The 23,815-nt window shown below is 37.0% G+C and overlaps 1 protein-coding gene across 7 annotated transcripts in view; it reads left to right on the top strand.

Annotated features, from left to right (window-relative positions):
* Positions 1 to 23,815, top strand: part of Magi2 (membrane associated guanylate kinase, WW and PDZ domain containing 2) — a 1,397,005-nt gene that overhangs the window by 406,106 nt on the left and 967,084 nt on the right. For all 7 annotated transcript variants that reach the window (XM_040735144.1, XM_040735143.1, XM_040735146.1 and 4 more), the window contains exon 2: positions 10,984 to 11,100. In XM_040735144.1, the coding sequence (XP_040591078.1) occupies positions 10,984 to 11,100 (117 nt within the window). The remainder of the gene's footprint in view (positions 1 to 10,983; positions 11,101 to 23,815) is intronic.

The raw sequence follows: 23,815 nt of genomic DNA on the forward strand, positions 1-23,815 counted from the left end.
TAATTCTTCTCACACACACACACACACACACAGAGCATATTTTTGCAAATTGCACATAAAACAACACTGGAATCCGGGATGGGAAGAACACTGTCTTGGGAGTTCCCAACCAAAAGGAGACCATGAAACCAACCTGCAAGTTGGTTAAGGGAGTGCAAGTTGGTTAAGCACAGTACTTAAGGGAGATGCTGGGTCTATAAAATCTCCAAAGAGGGAAAAGTCTCAGATCAAAATCGAAGACAGATCAGGCACCAGAGTGACCTCCAGTGATCTAAAGGTATAACACCAATTGGCCAGCTAAGCAATAGTGGAGGGACCACCTCGAATGCCCATTCCTGATAATGAACTCGATGTCTATAACCATCCGGGAGCCTTCATCCTGTGACTGATGGAAGCAGAGGCAAACACACAATTAATCACTGAACTGAACCCAAGGAACCCAGTGACAGAGAGAGAGGAGCGATGAGCAAATTGGCAAAGAATGGGCTGGCAAAACCTGCAGAGACAGCTGATCTGAACAGGGGAGTGCTCTTGGACCCCAGACTGACAGTGGGGAGGCCAGCATGGGACTGATCTGGACCCCCCCAAATGTGAGTGTCAGTGAGAAGGCCTGGACAACCTATGGGGCCCTGAGCTGTGGATCAGTGTCTATCCCTGGTATACAAACTGTCTTCATATGCCTATAGCACAAAGAGAGATGCTCTCTCAGCCTGGACTCTTAGGGGAGTGCCTGGACCCTACCAAGAGTAAAATGACAGACTCTAGATATCCCCTATGTGGAAGGATTTGGCAATAGGGTGGGAGGGAGGGGGGGAAGGGGAGTGCGGGAGGATGGGAGGGAGAGGGAACTGGGATTGACATGTAAAACAAGCTATTTAAAATTAAAATAAAAAATGATAAAAAAAAGACTATGAAAGCCAAGTAAAAGACAACTTCAAGTTGCAGTATGGATAGTAATTTTATGGTTACTATCAAAAAGAAAAGAAATCTCTTCAGCTGGAAACAATAAAGAGAAAGATGGTAATGCTGGTCAGAAAAACCACAAATCAGGCAATATTTTGCATAATATTTTCACAGCATTTTTAAATATTAATTTTCTTTTTTGAAAAAAAGTTTTTTCTCAATTAGTATATCCCAGTTAAGGTTTTTCCTTCCTAACTCTTCCCAGTTCCTGCATACCTCCTCTTCCACCTAGTTCCACTCCCTTTATTTCTATAATTAGAAAACAAACAGGCTTTAAGGGATAATAATAAAATAAAACAAAATAAAACAAAACAGACACACTGAAATTGGATGAAACAAGTAAACACAAGGGGAAAAGCCCAAGAAAATGCACTAGAATCAGTGACACACTTGTTTACACACTTATCAATCCTATAAAAGAAGCAAGCCTTAATATATAGACAGAGGACCTAATGCAGGCCCTTCATGCTACTCCGTCTCTGTGAGTTCCTAGGAGTATTGGTCATGTTTATTTAGAGATCCTGCTTTCTGGGTTTCCTCTATCCTCTCTGACTCTTACACTATTTCTGCCTCCTTCTCCACAAGAGTTCCCTGAGCTGAGGGCATGGATTTGATAGAGACATTCCATTTAGAGCTGTGTGCTCCAAGGTCTCTCTGTGTAATGTCTGCCTGTTTATTTATTCTCCTCCACTGTAGGAGAAAGCTTCTCTGATGATGACTGAGCAAGACATTGATCTATGAGTATAGCAGAATGTCATTAGGGGTCAGTTTATTGCTACTTTTCTTTCAGCAACAATAGTGTTGGGTTTTGCCCTAGGTATCTAAGCTATCTAGTCTCAGGTTTTTGGTCACTAAACCACTGTCAGCTTCCATCCCATGGAGGCCTTAAACCAAATCAGTCGCTGGTTGGCTATTCCCACAAGCTTTGTGCCACCATTGCCTCAGTATATCTTGCAGGCCAGATACCATCTCAGATCAAAGGTTTATGGTTGTGTTAGTGTTTATGTTTCTCTTATGGCAGCATGTAGAGTACCTTCCTAAACCAATGACACTGCACCACAGAGGTCAAAATTCTATGTAGGTTCAAGGTCAACTTCTCCATGTTCCATGAATTGTGTAGGCATTGTCTTTAACAATGAAGTCTTACCATCAGTTTGTAAAGAGCAACGGATAATCTTGGCAGCAGCCTGGGGTCCCCCTAGCCAACAGATCAATTAAATGCTATCCAGTCATGGGACTGGAACTTCACTTTGTGACAAGAGATGACCAGTTGGACTCTATCTCCCCCCATTATTTGGTAACTTCATTTAGATAACCTTCATATAGTGTATATTTTGGGATACTTCTACTGGATCAGGTTTCCATAATACACCCTATATGTTCCTTAATTTTACCTGTCTACCTCTTCATGATGAGTGCATGTGCTTAAATTTTGCTTGTCTACTTATTAAAGTTAATGCTGAAAGTGGCATTTTGACTGAGTGAAGAAGTGAGAATGTGGCTCAAATCCTATCATGCCAACACAAAACATAAAATGCGAAGCCACTCAAGATGGAAAAACAAATAAATTGAGGCACTGCAACCTGGTTTTTAACCTCAGACCAGAAAATAAAACACAATAACAGGTTCAGAGGGTAAACTACAAGCACAAGTGCCCGTTTCAGCAACCTGTAGGATAGGAATGAAAAATAAAACTGGGACAAAAAGTGGCACACTCAACCTGAATCTCAGGATGAAGAGAAACAGAATGAGTCACTCTATGGCATTCTGGTTCTCACCTCCTGTTTCTCCCTTCTCAACCACTACCATTCTGATGAATGAACTCATCTTGATTCATATTGATATATTTATTCATAAAGTACATGTCTATCCCAGAAGTAGTTTTTTTCAAGGAGAGATAAACATGAGTCAATGGCCAGTGCATGAATGAAGGTCTCGAGCTTCTAGCAATCAATTCCTTGCTATGAATACTGCACATACTGTGCATTCCCATTTCAAACTTTGATTTTAGTTATAGAAATGAAACTGACACACAAGATCAGGCTGGCAAACCCACAGAGGCAGCTGACCTAAACAAGGGGGAACACATGGACCCCAGACTGATGACTGAGGGGCCAGCATGGGACTGATCCAGACATAACCTCCCACCTAACCTGGGTGTCAGAGAGCAGGCCTTGGCAATCTGTGGGACCTGGGAGAGTGGAGCAGTATTTATTCCTGGCATACAGAAGAACTCTGGGACCCCATACCACGTGGAGGGATGCTCTCTCAGCCTGGATACATGGGGAAGAACCTGTGCCCTTCCTGAGATGATATGACAGACCCTGAAAATCCCTCATGGAGGTCCTTGCCCTCGCTGGGGAGCAGAAGGGGGTTGGAGTGGGGGTGATGGGTTGGGAGGATTGGGTGGTGGGTGAGGAGGGGCAGGAGAGGGAACTGAAAGTGACATGTGTAAAAGTTAAATAAAAAAGAAATGAAACTGACATACTTTCTTAAGGAATATGGCAAATATCCATTCACTGCTTCCAAACAGCATCTTTCTTTCTTTCCTTAGTCTGTTAGTTCAAATAATCAAAGGGATGAAGGAGTCATTCTCTACCAGGGACACTCCTGAGAAACACAGAGCTTTACTCATTAGGCACAAAGATCCAATAACTAACATTTTGAATTTTCTCTGCAGACAGTCCTTAAGTTTTACTTCTTTTTGTTCACTCATTCTCCACCTTATTCTTGGCCCAAACATACTACCCAACATCTGTGTGAGCATCACTTTATAAGGAATTTCAACTGTGTTCTTTCCTTAGCATTCTTCTTAAGTTGCCTTTTGATATTAAGTTTAAAAGTTTTCTTGAAACCCCACTGAGAAAGGACTTTACTGCTTTAAACTAAAAGGTTTGGTCTTTACAGGGTTACAATTGTGGAACATACTATGCACATGCATCAAATCACCCCATCTCTCTCTTCCACTAAACCTTGTTGGTATTTAAGCTTTTAACAAATTATGTGAAGAGAGTGTTGTCAGATAAGTATTGTAGTGGTATCAGATGCAAAACCTCACAAGAGATGACAAACTTGGCTGTGCTCTGCTTAGCATAAGCATCCTGGTCCTAAAGACTGTTTATTACCAACAATCAATGGAACACATGTTCTACAAACCCTAACAAAGTAACCCAAATGATCATGATGAGAAATCACTTACTCTGACAAAAGTAACACTGCTTTAACACTGCAACTTTTTGTGTCCTAACTTGCTTTAAAATGCTAACTTGTAAGGACTGATGGTGTATATTTTTACAACACTGCAAGAAATAAAATGAAAACTTTTTTAAAAAATCAGGTCCTCTTGAGACTTAGGCTCATCAGCTCAAGTATCATTCATTGTCTCTTACTTGATCCCTCTCAATTGAAACCTCTAATCAATCAATAATATAGCTGCATAGATGTGTATATATATTTTTCTATATACATAGAGCATTTGTAAATGTATTTACCAAGCACATATATACATGTATGTGTGTGTGTGTGTGTGTAGTTTTACAACTGTGTTAATTATAAAAGAATATGCACTCTGAAATATTTACCTTTTCTCATATAACAAAAAATCTTTGCTTACATTGTTGGTCATAATACTTTCAGCTGCCTAATAAAGGAATCAAAGATCCAGTTGTTTCTAACTTCTATTCTAGCCTTTACCATGTGAGCTTCTTGCTTGTGTTTGCCCCTTCCTGGTGTGAGCATAGCTGTTGTATTTCAGAAATATCAAGTTCAAGGAATAAATAACTTTCTCATTTTGTATGATCTCAATCATCAGAACTAACTGCTAAAAGCTACAAGGAATATTACGATTGAGGGTCTGGATGGAATAGCTCTTTTAGATATGGGATCTGTGTTCTGCGGCTGAGAATAATTAGATCCAAAATTAAATCAAAATTGTCTTCCTGAGAATTAATTGAAAAAAGAAAATTGGATAGGTAAATAATCTTAGTTTGTGACAATACAGTCACTCAAAAAAATAAAATAAAATTGTTTTAAGTAAAAGATGCTCTGGTAAATTGTGGAAGATAATCAAGGATGGAGAAAGCATGGAACAAGAAAAATACTTCCAAATCAAATAGGATCATCTGCAATACTGTAATTTGTATCAAATCATTAAATTAGTAAAGGAAATTTCACACGTTTTCTTAAAAGCTTCTTCAAGTTCTTCGTTGGAGAGAAAATACAACTAGCCATTAAAATGAGTTGATAAACATTTAGTGATGATTTACTAAAGGATATAAATTGTCAATATGGCAAATGCTATATACTTGTGGTAGAAGATATAATATTTTAGGGGTGCAAAATGATACTAGAGTACAAAATGTGATTTTACTTTAGGGGAATGATTCTGGCTTACACTTATGAGCAAACTACAGCTGGTATTCTATAGCTGGCATTTTCTTGGGCTGCCAAGAGCATTTTATCACTTGTCATGTCCCATATGAGGCAGAAAGATGGAGAGAAGGAAGAGAGGCTTCAGTTGAGGAAAGACCTAGAGACTAAGAGTCAGACCTAATGATGACCAAGGACACTAACAGGCACAATACTTGCTCATTAGCTATGATAAGTTATCAGAGGTAAAACAATATCTGCTGATGGGGGCTAGCAGGCACAAGACAGTAAAAGAGCATTCCACAATGCCTAAATTACCAAGTCCTGGGCTGCCGATGCGTTTAAGACACTTGAACACAGCATATTTGAAGATCGTCTTGGTTGGTTTAGAGAAAGGGAACATCAATTGAAGAATCATCTTTATCAGAGTGTCTGTGAGTATGTGTACAGGCCATTTTCTTTATTAGTAATTGATGCCTGAGGATCCAGTCTAGTGTGAGAATCGACTTCCTAGTTAGATGGGCCTGGCCTGCATAAGCAACTTTGCTAAGCCAAGTGGTTAGGAATGCAGGAATCACTGCTCTCCCATGGTCTTTGCCTCAGTCCCCACTTTGAGAATCGTCTCATGGCTCCCCTGTGACAAGAGAGTGAAGGCTGGAAGCATACGTGTCACCGTTCCTCCCCAGGTTGCTTCTGGTCATGTTTCTCTCAGAACAGAAACCAAACCGGGATAAAGGTGTCCATAGTGGGCCTTTGTTGGTTTGTTATTTGATGGCTCTGCTGTAGCTGAGAGAATGATTTTGAATTCAGAAAATGTTATGTTCAGTTGTTCTGAATGAAATATCTGTGTACACCCAATAAACAATGTTTCCTTGATTTTCCATTATCACACTGGCTAGAAAAATAGGCTAAGAAGCCACAGCCTCAAATGGGAGCATTCATTTTGATAGTTGGATGAATTGAAATTATTTTCCATGCGCGTTGCTGTGGGTATTCCCACAGACGAGGAGGCAGGTAAGGTGACACATTTTGAAAACTCCAGGAATTTCACAATGAATGTAAATAAATAGGTTAAAAAGTTTGCTGGGAAAGTAGTCTTGTTACATGTCTGCCCATCCACATCATGCTATCCCATGTGAGAAAGCTGGTGTACAGATTCATGAAATCTGAGAGTCCTAAGTGTTAATATGTTTGAGGTCCTCTATAGTTTCTTATTACCTTTAACTTTAATGTTTTTCTCTGCATGTATTAGTCAGGGCTCTTTAGAAGAACAAACTAATAAAATGAGTACATATTATATTTTATATATAGATTAGGCTTATTTATACATATGTATTTATACATGTAACATATTATATGTTGCATAAATACATATACTAGATATATAAATGTATATGAGGATTTATTGCACTGGCTTCCCACCTGTGGTAGAGCTAGTCCAACAATAGCTGTCTCCTAACAGATTATTCAAGAAGCCTGCAATTGTTCAGTCCACATGGCTGGCTCTGTCAGCCAGTCTTCTTCATACCTGGTAATGGCAAATAATCAGCCTCTAGCAACAGGGAAGCGAGCAAGAGCTTCCTTCTTCCAAGTCCTTTTATATGTTGCCTTGATATTTTTGCTTGAAAAGATAAGAGTTTGTTGTAACTGAAAGCTTCTGTCCTACCAGCAACTTAGAAATAAGCACACCCAGACATATATGCTCAGCCAGTAGCTCAGGCTTGTTACCAACTAGCTCTTACACTTAATTAATCCATAATTCTTATCTATGTTCAGTCGCATGGCTTGCTTCCTTTTCTCAGTACCAGCATTCTCATTTTGCTTCCTCTGCTTCGAGGGGCTGACTTTGCCTTTTTTCTCTCGGGATTCAGTTTGGCTTTCTTGCCTATCTATTTTCTTCCCTGCTATAGGCCAAAGCAGATTTATTCACCAACCAATAAAAGCAACACATATTTACAGAGTACAGAGGGCAATCTCTCATCATTTCCCCTTTTCTGTCTAATTAAAAAGGAAATTTTTAACTTTAACTTTGTAAAATTCAATGTAACAAAAACAGGTACTAAGCAAGAATTAGAGTTATAATATTTATTTGATTTGTCTTAACAAAGTTAAGGAAAATACTTTATCATATGTTCTATCTTTGTGAGTCTAAAACTTTATATCTAATTTATCTTTTATCATAACTAAATGAAACTAAAATTATAACTATCTAGTTTTCAACTCTATCAAAGATCCAAGAAGGTTATAATATTGCCTAAGTAAACAGGAAGTGCATTGAAAACAACTTTCAAAATCTAGAAATGACAGAGACAACTGGCTGATTGCCAGTTACCCAAAGGTGTTCTGAAATGTTGGGCCATTTATCTTCTTCAACTTATAGGCCTATAGTGTTTGGCAGACTTCTAAATGAAGCAGGAAATTTGAAACTGTCTACCTGCATTGGCAGTTTGTCAGTCATTTTTCTCTGTGTCCTGCAGGATGTCTGCTAAGCTCTTCCATGAATCAGGAACACTGAAAGACTGTCTGATCTTGTTTAGTCAAGTTCAGCAGTCACTTCTCTGTGGGTCCTGAATGTCCAATTTTATAGCATACAATCCAGCTGTCCAGTCAAGAGCAACTTCTTGCCCAGATGACTAGCCTTGCCACATTGAAATCAAATTCCATAAGGAGTTTCTTCCATGCCCATCATCCTCCTGAAGTAATTGGTGTCCCAGGAGCAAACATGTCTCACTGTTAAGAAAAGTTTGTTCTAAAACATTTTAAATGTCATATTCTGTAGGTCCATGAAGTGTTTGAAGATTACCTATCCATCTGAAATATGTCACTGCATATCTAAGAAACCTGACTAACATGACTATAATTTTGACTATTATACTTGACTATCAATATGTATTTCTTATTGTACTCTATATTTCTAAATATGCTTTATAAACATAATACCTTAAACAAGAGTAGAAACATGCACATAGTATATAAAATTGACCTTAAATCAAATCTATACCAGTGTATTCCTTACTATACTGCCTCCCCTTTCTGACTTTAGAAAGAGATTGACTATGAATATTAATTATTTATGAACAACCCTCTTTAAGTGAAAACAAAAAAATATAAAAAAACATTTTGGGAATTTGGGTATAGTTTTCAATACTACTTCCTGATGATTGTGGATGCTAATAATCTTATGGTAATCCTGAAACATATTAGAATTTTGATTAAATTTTGGGTGTAGTAATCTGTGAGGCTGCATTGTCTCAGCCAGTTGCCTTGAAGCTGTTCTGGTTGTTGGAGTACCTGGGCCATCACTCCTATTGGAGACAATTGGGCCTTATTTGATCAAACCATATTAACTTGGAAGAAATCCATAGCTTCTCATCTTCTATGAAAACAAAAGCAGAAACTCTTTTCCAAAGTAACATATCCTTTGGCCCAAATTTCAATGTCAAGATACCTTTAAAATGTATTTGTTGATTTAGTTTAGCAGCCCCCACAATCAAATGTCTCTTTACAGTTAACTCATTAACAGTCAAAACATTCAAAGAAAACACAATAGTATACGAACCCAGACTCTGTGTGTTTTCCATTTTTGCATGGCCCATTAATATTTTTATTGCTGTATTTCTCCTTCAAGGACGTCAGTTTTATTATCCTTAACTTATTTTTATTTTTATCTATGACTCTGTCTGTCCTCTATCCTCTCACTCCCAAGCACATGTATACTTATCAAACACATTATGACCCATTTAGAGGCTTTAATTTTTTGTATGAATCTGTCCTTATTGTGTATCTGTATTCATTTTTGACTACTGCTGTAAATTGTTAAGTGGGCATGGCTAGGACCTACTGGTTCTACTTTGCTTGGCTTCCCAACACAGTGGCAGAGTACCAGAGTCATGCTTACCCTCCTCCAAATCTGTAGTTCATGGTGCCATCAGGTAGCATGCTGCCAGCCCACAAACCTTTTTCGTCTCTATGACTAAAAGCTAAATCAAGCCATACAGCGTGTGGCTTACTAGCCTCTCTGTACTGAACCCTGTGTGAGACTGTGGAAGCCCGCCATGCTGCTTAGCTCATGGCAGCTGGTGGCCAGCTCCATCCTGCAGGCAGTTGTTGGGAGATGCATCTCTGCACAGCTGCTGGCATGTGACTGTGAGACTAGGAAGCCCAGTTTGGCTCTGTTTCTGTGTGTTTAGAACCTTTTTAAAAGCTTTTTCAGGCTTTGTGGGGGCCTACATGCCCTGCATTGGGTGCCAGGTGTAACTGGAAGTTTCTGTCCCACCAGCAACTTAACATTAATAATATGTGTTTGACTGGTAGTTCAGTCTTATTACCAACTAGCTCTTACATTTAAATGACTTCTTACATTTAAATTAATTCTTATCTATGTTTAGACACATAGCTTGGTTCCTTTTCTCAGTACAGCATTCTCATCTTGCTTCCTCTGCTTCTGGCTGGTGACTCCTAACTTCATCTTTTTTCTCTCTGTATTCAGTTTAACTTTCCCACCTAGATATATTGTGCTGTGACATAGGACAAAGCAGCTATATTTATCAACCAATAGATGCAACACACATTGGAGCATGCAGAAGGACATCCCACTTAAATTTATGGTATTGTTGTTTACTTCTGTAGGCATTTAACTTTTAGATATTTATTTATTTATTTATTTAGTGTGTGTGTCTGTGTCTGTGTGTGTGTGTGTCTACATGAGTTCGTGGGAGCCATTTGTGGGTACCATGTGAATGCTGGAAACTAAACCTCAGTCCTTTTTGAGAGCAGTAACTTCTCTCAGCCTCAAACAATCTTGAGAGACGCCAGTACTTTGCTTTCTAATTTATTCTTTCCAGTTTGGAACTAGAAAGAATCTTAAGATGAATATTAATAATTTAACAAATTTATCATTAATTTAAACTTAATATTAAATATAACTGCATCATTGACTTTTTAAACCCATAGCCCTGTTTTTCTTTAGATTATAATAGCAAACATATTTAAATTATTTTTTGGCAAAAGAAGAACAGCTGCTCAAACTTTATTTCCAGCTAAAACTTGTGCATTTATGTTACATAACAGAGAAATCACTTAGATTTATTTCATGGAGGGAAGAAAATCATCAATATTTATGTAGCCATTTTTCTTTTAACTTTTTATATCACTTTATTTCCATAGTAACCTTAGCTAACTTAAAAATCCTTTCAAACTCAGAAGGCATTATGCTGAGTGAATAAGCCAGTAACAAAGGGTGAATATTGTATGATTCCCCTCACATGTGATGCCTGGATCAATCAAGTTCACAGAAATAGAATTAGAGTGGTGATTGCTAGCATTTGTGGGGGTAGCAATGGAAATGGAGAAATAAATAGCCTTCTAACCCTGAAATGACATACGTTATGGACAGTCAAATGATAGTTCAGTAGTAACTAATGCCATACCAGTATAAAAACTACACTTTAAATGAAAAATAAAGATAGATACATGTTACTAATTATAGACATGGAATATAGACTAATTTGTTATAGTAATAAATGCCTTAGATATCAAAAAAGTGACTTGAAATTAATTATTTTTAAGTGTTATGAATGTACCTGTAATAGAATTAAATTGTATCCGTATTATACTTTCCAAATCTTTTACAAAGAAACTTTATTATTTTAGGAGGAATTGTTGATAAGGATCTTCGTCACTACCTCAACTTACGATTTCAGAAGGGTTCTGTTGACCACGAACTTCAGCAAATCATCCGTGACAACCTCTACCTCCGCACGGTACCATGTGAGTGTCATGGCCAACACTCTTTTCTTTCTATGATAATCAGAGAAATGTTTAGCTATATACTTATTTTAAAGAAAATTTCTGTCACACAGACATTTTATGCACAGTTGAAACTGGAATGAGATTTGACATATGGAACTACAATTGAGAAAGCTTATAATTGGGGTTTTTGTGGTATATGATAAAGTTATGCAGAAATTTATAATTTTTAAGCTATAAAAATATATCTTAGTTACATCTCACATTGTATTGATAATAGCGATTCTAGACTAGACCACCACTTATTCTTGAATCATGACTGAGGCAGAACTCGACACCAGGAGACAGAAGGTTACAAATTCTTTGGTTGAAATCACTATTAACAGAATCTGTGGTTGATTTTGCAACAGGAAGTCCCCCAATTGTAAAGTCATACTATGAAATACAAATGTAGCATGTTCCATTACTTTCTGGGAAGTGATGATGAAATATTCTGACTTAGACTTCTATATGCAGTCTCTAGCAATTTCCATAAAAGAGAAGACATAATTTACAAAATAACTTCTGAGTCCCTGTTCTGCTTTTTTTTACATTACTCTATTAATGTTAGGACAAAGGAATTATGACTCAAGTCCTAGACCCTGTAAAGAAATCAAAATCCACTTTCTTCAAATGAGATCATTTTGACCGCCAAAAGCGATCCACACTCTCTAGAAATTCTGATATGTTGGTGTGTAATTTTTTGTTATAGCCTAAACATTAATAAACTCAAAACTGTTAGCTCTGGCAGTTAACATTACAAGAAAACTTTGATTAGAATAAATTAAGCAAGTAATACAAAATAGTACATACATTTGAATCACCAGCATTTCAAAAGCAAACAAATGAAAGCTTATATTAAAATATTAAACACACACAATGATGTGAAGACTGACTGAAAACCACCTGGGAATTTTAATCACTGGGGCTGGGTGGAAACTTGTCATCATCAGTCACATTTATCGTCCATTACTAAGTAAGCACACTTGAGATCTGTGATCTTGTTGGTTAAAGTAATTCCTATTCAGTGCATGTTTGTGAGTGAGTAGACACTGGGCACTTGCTTTGAAACTACATGCTGAGAAAAGTACACTCTCAGACATGTGAGTTTGACATTCAAGTGATGGGCAGAAGATGGATTAAAGTGACTGCCCTGCTCATAAGGTAACGGATGGATGCATTTTCAAAGCCTTGATGCTGTCAGTGTATCTAAGTGAGTTTATCTTTTGTGGCATGAAAGAAAGGAGGCCTGAAATACTAAATAAAGAGTCTTTGCTAAGACAACAGCACACATAAGAAAATCTTAATTAAATATGATGATAATGGGGGGATTTGGATTAGCTAATAATTAACTTTCAAAGTATCTTTCTTTAGAGTACCAAGGAAGGACTACTAAGAGTAAATATAAGGTAAATATAAGGGTAAAATACTGGATTAATTAGTAAACCTAGAAAGCTTCAGATATTATTATGGATCAAGGTCATGAATTCAATTAGAAATCCTTGAGTAATGCCTATAAAGGAGATAATTAGAAACCCAAGGGATCTGAATATTATCTGGAAATATTTGCTCTTTGAATTTGCAGTCACCACTCCTAATAACCAATTTCAATAACACTATTCTCAAACAGTGCTTCTGATTTGACATAATAGTGAAAAAATCTGATTTAAAGATGATTCTCATTTATACTATTAAAAAGTTCTTTCACACTGAGGACCCAGCTCTCAACAGTGTATCTCCTTCACTCATTATATCTTTTAATGAAGTATACAAACATTCTCAAAGAGCATGCAATAAATTGTGCCAGTAGTGTGAAAAATCCTACCAGTACTTAGAAACTTGCGAGTGTATACATCCTATCTATTGGCATTCATTATTGAATCTCATTTACTATACATTCTCCTGGGTCAATCTGGTCTCATTATTTGAATGAACCCACCATAAGAAGAAAATATGCTGCTAAGAACCATACCATTGCTCCTATATATACATACATTAATGTGAATGTTGCTATCTCTTGTTTAAGCAAGCATTGACACTAGAAGTAGGTCCTTAAAAAGTACATAGAGATTTGCTTCTTGAGTTCTCTGTAAATTTTGGAGATCAACCCTCTGTCAGATGTGGGATTAGTGAATATTTTTTCCCATTCTGTGGGCTGCCTTTTTGTCTTGCTGACTGTGTCCTTTGCCTTACAGAAGCTTCTCAGTTTCAGTAGGTCCCATTTATTAATTGTTGATCTCACTGTCTGTGCTACTGGTGTTATGTTCAGGAAGCTGTCTCCTGTACCAATTCATTCAAGGGTACCACCCACTTTCTCTTCTAAGAGGTTCAGTGTGGCTGGATTTATGTTGAGGTCTTTGATCAATTTGGACTTGAGTTTTGTGCATGGCGATAAACATGGATCGATCTGCATTCTTCTACATGCCAGTCTCCAATTATGCCAGCACCATTTGTTGAAGATGCTTTCTTTATTCCATTGTATATTTTTAGCTTCTTTGTCAAAGATCAGATGTTCGTACGTGTGTGGGTTAATACCTGGGTTTTCAATTCAATTCCATTGGTCTACCTGTCTATTTTTTGTGCCAATACCAACCTGTTTTCAGGACTATAGCTCTGTAATAGAGCTTGAGGTCAGGGATGGTGATGCCTCCAGACGTTGCCTTGTTGAACAGGGTTGTTTTGGCTATCCTGGGTCTTTTGTTTTTCCGTACAAAATTGATTATTGTTCTTTCAAGGTCTGTGAAGAATTGTGCTGGGATTTTAATGGGGATTGCATCGAATCTGTAGATTGCTTTTGGCAGGATTAGCAAATCTCCAAAACACCAAAGGACCCTATTAAAAAGTGGGCTGCAGAACTAAATAGAGAGTTTTCAATAGAGGAGTCTAAAATGGCTGAGAGGCACTTGAGAAAGTGCTCAACATCCTTAGCCATCCGGGAAATGCAAATCAAAACAACTCTGAGATACCATCTCACTCCTGTCAAAATGGCTAAAATCAAAAACACCAATGACAATTTATGCTGGAGAGGATGTGGTGAAAGGGGGACACTCCTCCATTGCTGGTGGGAGTGCCAACTGGTTCAGCCACTTTGGAAATCAGTATGGAGATTCCTCAGAAAAATGGGAATGAACCTACCACAAGACCCAGCAACTCCACTCTTAGGCATATATCCAAAAGACGCCCATTCATACAACAAAGATGTCTGTTCCACTATGTTCATAGCAGCTTTATTTGTAATAGCCAGAACTTGGAAGCAACCTAGATGTCCCTCAGTTGAAGAGTGGATAGAGAAAATGTGGTACATCTACACAATGGAGTACTATTCAGCAGAAAAAAATAATGGAATCATGAGATTCGCAGGCAAATGGATGACACTAGAAGAAACCATCCTGAGTGAGGTAACCCAGTCACAAAAAGAGAAACATGGCATGTACTCTCTCATATATGGATTTTAGACATAGATCTGGGGAGTGCCAGCCTACAATCCTATGGCCAGAGAGTCTGGGAAACAGAAACTTCATTTAGTGGCTGATCAAAGAAGAGGTAGACTCCCTTGGTTAAGTACTGAGCTGAACTCAAGAAAGCCAGTAACAGAGAGGGAGGACTGATGATCAAAGGGATTAAGACTGGGCTGGTATAACCCCCAGAAACAGCTGACCAGACAAAGGTTAACTCTTGAATCCCAGGCATCAGCCTGGGAATCCAGCATGGGACTGATCAAGACCCCCTGAATCTGGGTGTCAGTGAAGAGGCCTAGGGAATCTATTGAGCCTTGGGCAGCAGATTTATCAGTACCCATCCCAATTATACACACGGACTTTGGACTCCCATAGAACAATGTGAGGTGCACTCTCACCCTAAACTCTTGGGAAGGGTCTAGGCCCTGCCCTATATGAAATTACAGACTATGGACACCCCCATGGAGGGCCTCACCCTCCCTGGGGGAATGAGGGGATAACGGGGGGGTTGGGGGAGGGCACGGGAAGAGAGGAGGGAATGGGAGAGGGACCTGGACCTGACTTGGGAAGCAACCTCGTTTCTTATCTAAATTTAAACTGGAAAATAAAATATTAAAAAAAATTAAAAGAGCTCTCTTTTAAAAAAAGTACATAGAGATAAAAGTATAATCAATTTTGGATCATGTGGGCTGGGCTAGTATTTTTCTTCACAAAACTAGATCTAACCCAGTAACTGAAATTCCTCTGAGAACTGCCTCAACCAGTACTCCTATAAGAAAAGGAGTGCCAGACCCTAGAGTTGAATTTCCTTGGTGTTCAATATGCATGTAAGAGTCCCAGAGTCATAGGTACACATATTCATTCCCCATCTCACCTACATACACACCCTTAGTCAAAGCCAATTGTAACTACTGACCTCTTATATGCATCCTAAGGAGGTCTGTGTTGAGCTCTGGCCACATTCTGAGGTAACTGGGGGAAGGTGAATGTTAAATCTCTACTGGGCTTTACCTGTAAGTAATATAAAATCCCATGAATTGGTTTGTATAATCAAGGGTTGGTTGTATTTAGCCTATTCATTTAGTGTTCTCAGAACCTTATCTCCGAATTCTTTAAAAAAAGTTTAAGAAGCTGTATATCTAGTTGTGGAGGCATGATTTCTTTATGTACCGTATCTGGGTATGCTAACAATTGCATGTGACATCTTTGGTGTGAGCTATTGACTATTCTTTCCAGTTCCACCACAAAGGGAAGGTCTTCATGAACTGATTCCATATTTGTGTAGAGCATAAAAAAAGTCTCACATTGAAGGCCTTCTTTAAGTGCCTCTCGTTGCCAGTTATGCAGCTAATAGAGGGAAATATAAGTTTTTAGGGGACTCTGGCTACTAAATATGAAAGTTAATTGTTTTTAAATGGAGACTACAAACAACTCTTTCTAGTATTAAATTTCTGTATTGAGATTCTATTTGATTGCATGAAAGTAAAAATGAGAAAAAGATGGAAGCAGACCTGTTGTAGCTTAGACTGTCATAAAGAGTAACCAGAAAAAATGCACATAGATAAAGGATGTAAGAGTTTAGAACCACCACCACATGGGAATTTCAATTACCCTAATGGTTTTGCCTTTCAAGTTTGAGAAGTTCTAACTTACTAGCATTTATTTAGAAGGTACACAGAGGCATTTCATCCCAGCATTTTAATAGTACAAAGTTACTTCAGCAATTATTGTAAGTGGGACAGTATAGATTCAAAAGATATATGGAAGTTGGTGAAATAAATACTCAAAAATAGTGGATTAATTTCCTAATGTTTGAAGAAAATAGAATTTACTTTGGTTTTATATTCTACTGAACATAATATTGTATATATTTAACTTTGAGACTAACTGACCAGAGTTAATCTCACAATGCCTCTTAATTAAGAGAAAAAAGTCACTGCAATTTATTGATAACAGTTCTGTTCCTCCCCTCTTGACATTCATTAGACACAAATTTGATAGAAGCTTGAGTGTAGACATGTTTCACATTCATTTCCCTATCATAACACATGATGTAGAGAATGGTTTTACCAGCCAATTTTTAAAGCTACAAAATTAAGTGAGAGAGATTTTTATCCACACCTCTCTCTAAAGATAACACTGTCATTTGTTGTAGGTTTTTACACTTTTAGTTTTTAATTTTTTTAATATTAAATTTAAAAATTTAAAAATAGGTGGTACTAAATAAGATAATACTTTCTGTGGGTATGGATAAATTAAAGTATTCCTAGTCTTAATTGTAAAGATCCATTTTATAGATGAAATAAGATGCAAGAGTGATAGCAACCTAAAAATTAGATTACCAAAATGACAAGAACATCATTTTTTTCAATGAAAATGATTTCATTTAATTGAAAATTATCAAGAATATAACTAAATTCTAAGCATATCTTTCAGTACGTTAGGCCTGACCATTGGGGTAAGTTGAGAAATAGCTCGACATACAAGCATAGGGATGGAAACCACCAATTCCAATGTATTTTAATCTAACTATACTTCAAGTAATATTAATTATACATATGTTGCAACATTATTATTATTGTCTCAAATAGAATCATCAATTTTGATTCTCTAATTCGCAGTTGCTGTTAGAGTGTGAAACATATTCCTTCACAATTATTTCAGATTAACTTGTCAGCTTTTTGTTCTTTGAAAATGAATTTGATTTAAAAAATAGACTAATTATATTTGACACTAAATGTTAAAAATGAGCATTACTACTGGATAAATATGCCCAGTAGCATCTGAGGCCAAGAGAGAAGGAAATCTCTAACAAATATGTTTGGAATATTAGTTTGTGTTATGGAATATTTATCTAATGCTTCCAAGATACGTTGCCAATAGCCAGGCAGTAGAGAGAAATGGTTGTGGCTGCTAGGGAGAGATAATAAATTAGAGGAGACTTCTAAGCTCAGAGGGAAAACGAGCATGGGAGGAGCGAGAAAAGGAGGAAGGAGGACACAAGGAGCCAGTCACACAGTCTCATAGTCAGCCATGGAGTAAGTCACACAGGAGCCAGTTACACAGTCTCATAGTCAGCCATGGAGTAAGTCACACAGGAGTGAGTCACACAGGAGTAAGTCACACAGGAGTCAGTCACACAGCCTTACAGTCAACCATAGAGTAAGTCACACAGGAGTAAGTCACACAGCCTCACAGTCAGCCATGGAGTAAGAAGAAACGAAATATATATATATATATATATATATATATGTATATATACATATACATATATATATATTTCATTTATCTAAACAAATGCAAGCAGATTTCTTGAAAAAGGTGTATTCTGACCTGGAAGTCTCAATTATAGAAGAGAAAAGTCAAAGGGTTCTGAGCAGTGGCAGATGATGCAGATTTCCCATTCATTTTCTCACTGAGATGGACCCCTTCCTGCTATATTCATTAAAATGTATTATAATTTTACAGAAAGGTGGATTAAGTTTAACCATTCTTTTTTCAGAGTGTAAATACTTCATCATGTTACATATACACGAAACTATTTGTATGTCTTTTTGTGAGGATATGTGAGGAAATAAGTCAATGATAACAAACACATGATTCCATCTAAAATCTTAATAAAATGACTTTATTGGGGTTACTTACAGGATCCTGGATGACTCAAAGGCAGCTATATTACTGAAAAAATAAACTATAGTATGGAGGATGACTCATTGAAATTGCATCCTTACAGGTAGACCAAGTGCATAGTCTCTACTTCTCAGTAATTGTCACCGTATGTATAATTTCTGACAGAGGAGTTATGGATCTTTTATGCTTTAGTTACTTTCTGAGCCTTATAAGTTGCTCTCAGTTTCTGAGTCTAAAGAGTCTCTTTTCTCCCACTATAGAGAGTATTTAGTATTTTAATAGAAGGAAGGAATATTACACAACAATTCTATAATTATTTTCTTTTAGTCATTGAACAAAACAAATATGTCTTCTTGGTTAGTTTTAATTTATTGGTTTCTTTTGGAGGGTATATCCTATACATAAAAATATCATCATTTAATTACATTAAATCCTTAATTTAATTATTAGACTCAGATTCTTACCAGAAGTATGAAGTCAAAGAATGTTAAAAGTGATTACACTGACTTATCCATTTGATACCACAAGGCTTCAGTGGTAGCATAAAGGAATACATCTAGCACAAAAGAAAAGGAATAAATATTAAGACATAAATTTTACTTATTATTCCAACCACAGAACATTCCATTTTCCTAACTACATTGGTGTTTTATTTTCTTTCTTTCTTACTGGGATCTGACTTTTTCATGTGGTTTGCCTTTATCTCTTTACTCATTATAAGACAGGTACTCCTCCAGAGCTTACATTGATATAGTGGTTACATGGAATATACAACCTTGAACTTCAAATATTTCCAGCAACTTCTCTAAGAATAAGGATATATTGGTATTTAATTCATTATATATTCTCCCAGAAAGCCAATCATCCTTTCAATAAAAAGCAGCCCTCCTGTTGGAGGGCTGAGAACATACTCCTTGGATGTTTTGGCTTCATAGCCGTGTGTCCTGGAATATAATGCCAACATGCTCACTTATACCTCCATAATGTTTTGTAAAACAAATTAAGACTATTAAGTCATACCAATCTAAGTTTTCATTGTCAATGCTTAGAACCAGGTTATGGGGTAATTATGCTAAGTAACTAACAGAAACAAGTAGGCAGACAAGACTTGAAGATTGTAGACACAAGCAGGACCAACAGCATCTACTTCAAACACACTTGGACAAAATGGTGATTAAGAAAGAAACACTGGTTACAGTTACTGCTATTTTACTTAAAAATGCAGTAGTCAAGAGTTATTTGTGCATTGCAATTTAGCATTGTGGGTATATAGCAAGGAGCACTAACCTTTGGCTTTATTTCTTTTTCATTGTGGAACAATTGGGAAAAACTCATTGCAGAAACAGGGCTCTGTTGTGAGCTACCCACAGGACCTTTGTGCCTGAAAGGGAGCAGGTGATGGACTGGAATAAAATGAAATTTTCTTTCTGTTTCATCTAAAATTCTGTAGTTTTCAGATTCTGCTGACTTTCATTAACATTATTCAAATTAGTTCCTCAAATTGACTAAATGATTCTGAGGATGGAACGCCATTGATATGAAGCAAGTGTAAACAGCTTATAGAAGTTGAAAGTATATAAAATACAGCAGACATTTTAGGGAAAATAAAAAAGGGGTTTAAATTAAGTGCAGTTCCAGATAAAAAGCAATGATGCATGTACTTTCAAATTTTTCTATGAATGTCAAGTTAAAGATGCCATCATAACTCTGATGTTCCTTCAAATTTACCTTCACTATTCATGAAACTCTGAAACCTGGTTCAGTCCCAGTAAATGGATAAGAAAATAAACATAATGAGAAATAAAGAGATTTTTTAAAATTGCTCTCCTTCTTTGAATGTGTAATGAGTTGATCAGTGACTTAAAGACTTCTGAACCATGAGCTGTATTGTTATGAAAATATGATTGCTATACTTGTGATGCTTAACATGAATTATAGTGTCTTCTTGTAATGCTGAACTTTTCTAAATGTCACTTATGTGACTGAATGGCCCTGTTGGGAGGGCCAAATGGGATTGAGCTAATAGGAGATTAAACCAATGCTTACTGCAGTCAAAGGTTTTAAAGCACAAATGAAGAATTTAGGAGTGTCTGAAGAGTTTCTCACATGGGGTAATTAAAAGTGAATCTGATGTAGGATCAACAATTGATTCAATTAAAACCTTCACAATGATCCTATCTTTTCAGGCAAGTCAGAAAAGAGAACTGAATTGCTTTGCAGTTCTTACTCAGCCACACCATTACTTTCCTACTTTGCCAGGACCAGCTTTCAGAGAAGTTGTTTTTTACACAAATAGGTGACCAGATATCTGAGTACGTTCTACAGGAGGAAAGGTAGCTTTTAGTGATGCTCAACACACACTAGCAAGTACTCCTGAACTATTTCTCCAAAAACAGAAACCAAACACACAGCCAACCTAGCTTTCAGTGATGAAAAAAAAAATGTAGATGCTTAAGGGGCATGCATATCTGTAGAAATCTTGGATTTAATGTCCTGAATCCAAAACGAGTTAGCTTTTTTCAGTCTTGGAAAGACCCTCCTCATTGACCATTAATCAATCAAGTTCTAAATTGTTTTCTCTTTATAATGTCATTGCCAGAAATATTAAAGTATAAGTTATTTTATGGGGTAAAACATTTTAGTTGATACATATTTCATTTCTGTATTGATATAGAGAATAAAAATACATAAAAGAATCTATACTACCTAAGTTTGTGTGTTTATTTATTTATTTATTTACTTATATTTTAGGTGCATTGGTGTTTTGCCATGGGGTCTCAGGTTCCCTAGAACTGGTATTGCCATGTGGGTACTGGGAATTGAACCTGGGTCTTCTGGAAGATAAGTCAGTGTTCTTAACCACCAAACCATCTCTCCAGGCCTCTAAATTTTTTTATTGTATACACTTTTGTGCTCTAAATATTTGCATACAATTTTAATAATGTAAAACTGTATAAATAGGTATTATGATGTTTCTAGTTCCTCACATTAGAATTTCATAATTTTAATTTCAAAAGGCTTCCCTTTATAAACCATGTAGGAGTGATAGAAGATGTAAAGAATAAAGGAATTAACATTTAACAAACACCTATGTATAAGCTTATTGTATAGTTTCATAACAAAATGCATTGTCCTCACTTTTCATGCTAGCAAGCTTATTATTAGAAAGTTGATGAACTCTTCTCTAAATCACACAGCTGGTAAGTAGATGGGAAGTATTCTAGACTGTGTCATATCCCAAAAGCCACCCTTTGGGTGTGTCATGTTACCTCTTCAATGATTATAGATAGCACTGATTTCCTCAACAGTTGAGCCATAAAACTAATGGGATATTCATCAATAGTGATTAGTATTTCCATGAAAGCAGTAAGTTATGTGAACAAGAAACAAACTCTTCCGAGATTATGGTTTGCACAAGTTTCAGTGGCTTCTCTCCAGTCACCTCACAATATCATTGGTACAAAGTGTCAAGACTGATTATGATATTAAACAATGACTTGGCTTTTCCCATTCTCATCTGGAGGACAACAAAGAAGCATTCATTCCTCTTGTTTTGAAGAGAAGGATTACTCTTCACCTCAACACGGCTACTCGGTACTGGCTTAACCTCCACTGCAGGTATCGCAGAAGTGGGCAAATCCCCTAGCTCACTTTGGCCACAGTCCTATACTGACACAAGTTGCTTATGCCCATTAAAAACACATAGACCTGATCAGCACAGTTTTCCTCCTAGCCTATGTGTCTGGGTTAATATCCCCATTTTGGCTTTAAAGTTTCAGATTCATATGCACAGTGACAATCTGGTGTCCAGTGAGCAACTTAGACCACTGAGAACCCGGTGAGTGTGGAGCCAAGCTTAACCTCTGCCAAGATTTCATCCTCCTTTTGTTGTTTCCACTTATTCCACAAGGCAAACCAGTATAAATAGTATAATATGCCAGGAAAGGTGTAGGCTAGTATATAATTCAAGGCATTTTAATGAGGAAGAGTGCTATGGAATGGCTGTTTAGAAAATTGATAGAACATCAAGAGAAGGTGGAGATGAGGAATTGTCATTCTTCAAGAGTGATAACTGCAACAGTTGCCTCTGAGGCCTTCAGGTAATGCCAGAAGCCTGGGGCTGAGATTGACATCACTACTGTGGCTACACTTATCCCAAGTGCTTCTTGAGGACTGACAACCTATGGATACACACTGAAGCTTGTGCTGACAACATTCCATCTCTGTTAGTTCCTGTCTGAGCTAAAGTATAGCATTTGAATGTGGGCCTCTTTAGTAACTCCTTAGACATGTAACAGCAGTAATATATCTTCCTTTTATTATGTAGTTGAAGACTGGTTTTTAAATCTGTTGTTTTAGTAACATGTAGTTAAATCCTTATAAATAAGGCTCAGAGTGCTTGTTAAGGCTTCCCCCTTCTCCTAATGACTATACTATGCTAACATGTGATAGGCTACCAGAGAGATGCAGTTGTTCCTTAGAAAGTGAGAATTCTTATACAGTGTCCATGCACTCTGGAACTTAGAGAATTAGACATTTTAAATGTGTGTGTGGGAGTCTTTGTTCATTTTATTCACATTTTTTTCTATTTAAAAGTATGAATGTGATACTAACGAAACTTAGTTCATAATTATATTTCTCACATGAGAAATCAATTGACAAAAATGCTTTTGGAACATCACTTAAATTTGGAGCAAGAAAAGGAATCTTAATTAAAATTGAGGAGTTGAATATATTATTTGAAGTTCTACTTGGAAAGGAGCAGGATGCTTTTAGCACTGAGTGGAACAATCTCTGCGATCAAAGGTCAAACTCAGCAGCTTTTGTGGGTCCCCAGATCATTTCTGTGCCTCAAAGTTCATTAGTGGATTATGCTGTAAGTCTCTGGATTATGCTGTAAGACTTCCCTAAATACACATACAAGTGATGCATGGGTACATAGATTTGAAATTCTTGTGTTTAAGTCAATATGCTGACATAATAGTGGTTTGGGGAAAAGATACCTGGTTCTTTACTCTAAACAAACAAAAAGTACAATTTCAATTATCTCCCAGGATCAGTATATTTTTCTTTATGATTATGGTAATCTTCATAAAAAGTTATCTTTAAGATTCACCAGTTGTAAAAATTGTGGTTGTTATTTTAAACTGTCATTAATGTACTTGATAACTTGTTTAATTTATAGTGATTAAATGCTCAGTGACAGTAGGCCCACAAGAGCTAGCTTGTTGGAGCTCCCTCCCCATGGTGCGATGCCATCCTTAGTCTTAATGCATGGGAGAGGGACTGGCCCTGCCCCAACCTATTGTGCCAGACTATGCAGAATCTTCATGGGAGCCCTTAACCTTGAGGATGAGTGAACTGGGTGTGGGCTAGTGGGGAGGTGAGTTGGGTGAGAAGAGGTGAGGGGGATGTGGAGAGAGGGGTGGGAGGGAGAACTGTGGTTGGAATGTAAAATGAAGTAAAAAAATTAAAAAAAAACAATAAATTGGTGCAAAGATCGTATAAACTTTCTTATAATTATTTTTACTGGGTATGTATCTAATATAGAAGTTGAAATTCAGTTCATTTTTGTTGTTGTTTTTAAAATAGTGAGCACTTGCCGGGCG

The sequence above is a fragment of the Mesocricetus auratus genome, unplaced genomic scaffold (genome assembly GCF_017639785.1).
Source record: "Mesocricetus auratus isolate SY011 unplaced genomic scaffold, BCM_Maur_2.0 Super-Scaffold_100043, whole genome shotgun sequence".
Taxonomy (NCBI): Eukaryota; Metazoa; Chordata; class Mammalia; order Rodentia; family Cricetidae; genus Mesocricetus; species Mesocricetus auratus.